At 59.4% G+C, this 3,428-nt stretch overlaps 1 protein-coding gene across 1 annotated transcript; it reads left to right on the forward strand.

The window, feature by feature from the left end:
• Positions 1-160: 160 nt before the first annotated feature.
• Positions 161-3,428, forward strand: ETH_00012495 (uncharacterized protein; the record flags this gene model as incomplete). Its single annotated transcript, XM_013373033.1, has 4 exons — positions 161-438; positions 613-1,011; positions 1,236-1,662; positions 1,830-3,428. The coding sequence occupies 4 exons, from the start codon at positions 161-163 to the stop codon at positions 3,426-3,428; spliced, it is 2,703 nt and encodes a 900-aa protein (XP_013228487.1).

The raw sequence follows: 3,428 nt of genomic DNA on the forward strand, positions 1-3,428 counted from the left end.
CACTCTGCAGCAGCAGCAGCAGCAGCAACGGCTGCAGCAACAGCAACAGCAGCAGCAGCAGCAAAAGAAGCACGACCTACCGCCGCATGCTGCAGTTGCTGCTGCTCTGTGGCGAGCCCTGGAAGCCAGGGGATTTATATATCGCGCCCCAGTGCAGCGCATGCAGCAGCAGCAACAGCAGCAGCAGCAGCAGCAGCAAACGCTGCAGCAGCCGCTAGCAAAAGGAGGTGGCGAAGAGGAGGCGGACGTATGGGATGTGGAACAGCAGCTGCCACAGCAGCAGCAGCAACATCGACAGCAGCAGCAGCAACAGCAGCAACGGCAGCAACAGCAGCAACAGCAGCAACAGCAGCAGCAGCAGCAGCAGCAACAGGGAAAAGAAGGCGAGAACTACGCATATTTCTTTGCTCTAAGGCGTCTTCGTCCCGAAATAGAAAAGTGAGGCAGCAGCCCTTGCTGCTGCTGTTGCTGCTGCTGTTGTGGCTGCTGCTGTAGCTGCTGCTGTAGGCGCTGCTGTAGCTTCTCTTGTTGCTGCTGCTGTCACTTGTGGTGTTCCAGCCACACGAGGTGCAGCAGCGTCATCAGTCGCTGCTGCTGCTGCTGCTGCTTCAGGTTGCTGCTGCAGCCTTCTTTGCTGCTGCCAAAAGGGCAGCAGCGGGAGCTGCTGCAGTTCCTCCCTCATGTGCGGGACATTGAGGTGTCTAGACACCGCAGCGTCGTAGAGATTGCCAGAGTATTCTGCAGCAGCAGCAGCAGCAGCAGCAACAGCAGCAGCAGCAACCACTCAACCCCAAGCCCAAGCAGCGGGACCGTCGCCAGCAGCTCCAGCAGCAGCAGCAGCAGCAGCAGCAGCAGCAGCAGCAGCAGCGGGGGAGTGGGGCTGCATGCATGCAGCTGCGTTTGGGGCTTGCCAGTGCCCGGCGACCCTTCGCATGCAATTTATGTTTGGCTTGATGCACTTGCTGCCTATTTAGCTCCTGCCTGCTGCTCCCAGCAGCAGAAAAGAACCTGGTATTGCTGCTGCTGCTGCTGCTGCTGCTGCTGTCGATGGTGTTTGTGGCGGCGGCACTCTTTTTGGGGATGATCTTGTATTTGCTGGTGTCTCTGCTGCTGCTGCTGCTTTTCTTGCTGCTGCTGCTGACAGGTGGGTGCCTCTGCTGCTGCAGCAGCGGCATCTGCCGATGAAGCTTTTGGAGCTGCTGCTGCTGCTGCCGCTGCTGCTGCTGCTGCTTCAGGCCCCCGCGGCTGCAGGTCTTTGGGCGAGATATTGCTCGTTTCCACGCTGTCTTCTTCTTGGGTTTGCTGCTTGCCCTCCAGCACCCTCCCCTCAGCAGCAGCAGCAGCAGCAGCAGCAAGAAAAGCAGCAGCAGTGCTGGTGAGGATGAGGGATTGCTGCCTGTTCATTTGCTGCAGCGGCTTCCGCTGCAGCAGCTGGCCCATGGGTGGCTCCTTAGACCCGCAGGAGATAAAATTGCCAAATCAACTGCAGCACCTGCTGCTGCAGCAGCTGCTGCTGCTGCTCCTGCTGCTGCTGCACGAGCAGCAGCAACAGCAGCAGCAGAAGCTTCTGAATCAAGTCTTTTGAAAGAATTCCTAGGGCGAAGCTGGACTGCCGATGCAGTAGCAGCAGAAGCAGCTGTACGTACACTTGGCGCTGACCGGGTGAGCTTGATAAAGAGCAGCTGGCAGCAGCAGCAAAACACATAAGCAGCAGCAGCAGCAGCAGCAGTATTTAGCTCTAAGCGACAGGCATGGCATGTCCGTTTCTGCGGTTTGTGTGGTGCTGTTTCGTGCTGTTGCTGCTGCTGCTGTTGCTGCTGCTGTTGCAGTTGCGCTTCGCCTTGCTGCACTGCAAAGCATTCGAGCGAGACTTCAAATTGGCGCCTCTTGGCAGCAGCAGCAGCAGCAACAGCAGCAACACCAGCAGCAGCACTGGCCCCCTGAATGCTGCTGCTCAGGTCTTGGATCAGCAGATTGGCAACTTCGCCCACAGAGTCCTATCACTGCTGCAGCAGCAGCAGCAGCAGCAGGGAGTGGCACCCACAGCGCCACGTCTGCTCGTAGAAGCCGCAGCTGACCCTCTTTTAGGCAGAGAGGCACTTGCTGCTGCTGCTGCAGGTGCAGCAACTTCTGCAGCAGGCGCCCCAGCTGCTGCATCGGATGACACAAAAGGTGGTGCAGCAACAGCAGCAGCAGCAGCAGCAGCAGCAGATCTGTCGCTGCAGCAGTCTCTCGTGGCAGCAGCCTGGGGCCCTTGGCCTCTAAAGGAATTACCGACAAACAAAATTGATGCTTTTGAGGATGCATTAGCTGCTCTTTTCAAGCTTCCTAGCGCACTGCAGCAGCAGCAGCAACAACAGCAGCAGCAGCAACAGCAACTCAGCACGGAAGAAATACAGCGACAGCTGCTACAAGCAGCAGCAGAGGCTGTCGCAAGCGAAGCCTCTGCCATTCAGGCAGCGCAGCAATTGCTGCTGCACGCAGGCGTTCGCGTGCAGCAGCAGCAGCAACACCAGCAGCAGCAGCAGCAGCAGCAACACCAGCAGCAGCAGCTGCAGCAGCAGCGCGGCTTGGTTGTGTTGGGAGCCGCCGCAGCAGCGCAGCCCTCTGCTGCGGTGGCTGCAGCACCAACAAGCACAGCGGCAGCAATAGCAGCAGCAACAGCAGCACCAACAACAGGAACTACGGCAGGAGCAGCAGCAGCAGCAGAAGCAGCAGCAGCAGCCAGGCAGCTTCAGAGCGGCCTTTTATTTATTTCCTGCTGGCGTTTGCTGCGCGCCTCTTTTCTGCTGCCGCTGCTGCTGCGAGCAGCAGCGCAGCAGCTGCAGCTGCACAGATACACCCGCGGGATCATTTCTGCTGCTGCTGCAGCACAGAGACTCTACGAGGCAGCAGTTAGTCTTGCTGCTGCAGTTGCTGCCGCAGGGTCTACTCTGGCCAGTGCTGCTGCTGCTGCTGCTGCACTCTTCGGACAGTGTGGAACGTCCGTGTCTGCCGCTGCTGTTCTGCCTGCTGCTGCACTTGTGTTTGTTCGCTGCTGCTGCTGCTGCACCTGCTTGCTGCCTGTCTCTTCGGTCTTTCTGCTGCAGGCCCCGTGGCAGCAGCAGTCTGCTGCTGCTGCTGCTGCTCGTTTTGTTCTGTTCTCTGTGCTCGAGCTGCTGCGTCGGATCTCTTTGCTGCTGCGCCCCATATGCCCGAAGCTGTCGGCGCAACTGCAGCAGCAGCTGTCGGCGCAACTGCAGCAGCAGCTCAACGTTCAGCAGCAGCAGCAGCAGCTCAACGTCCAGCAGCAGCAGCAGCAGCAGCAGCAGCAGCAAGGCTGGTGCTGCTGGCCGCTGTCGTGGGGCGCTGTGGACCTGGGGGGCCAAAGGCTGCCCAGGCCGGCGCTGCTGCTGCTGCCAGTGCCGCCTCACTTTCGCTGCATTTAG

Source organism: Eimeria tenella, genomic scaffold, assembly GCF_000499545.2.
Source record: "Eimeria tenella Houghton genomic scaffold, Eth_scaff119, whole genome shotgun sequence".
In the NCBI taxonomy this organism is placed as follows: domain Eukaryota; phylum Apicomplexa; class Conoidasida; order Eucoccidiorida; family Eimeriidae; genus Eimeria; species Eimeria tenella.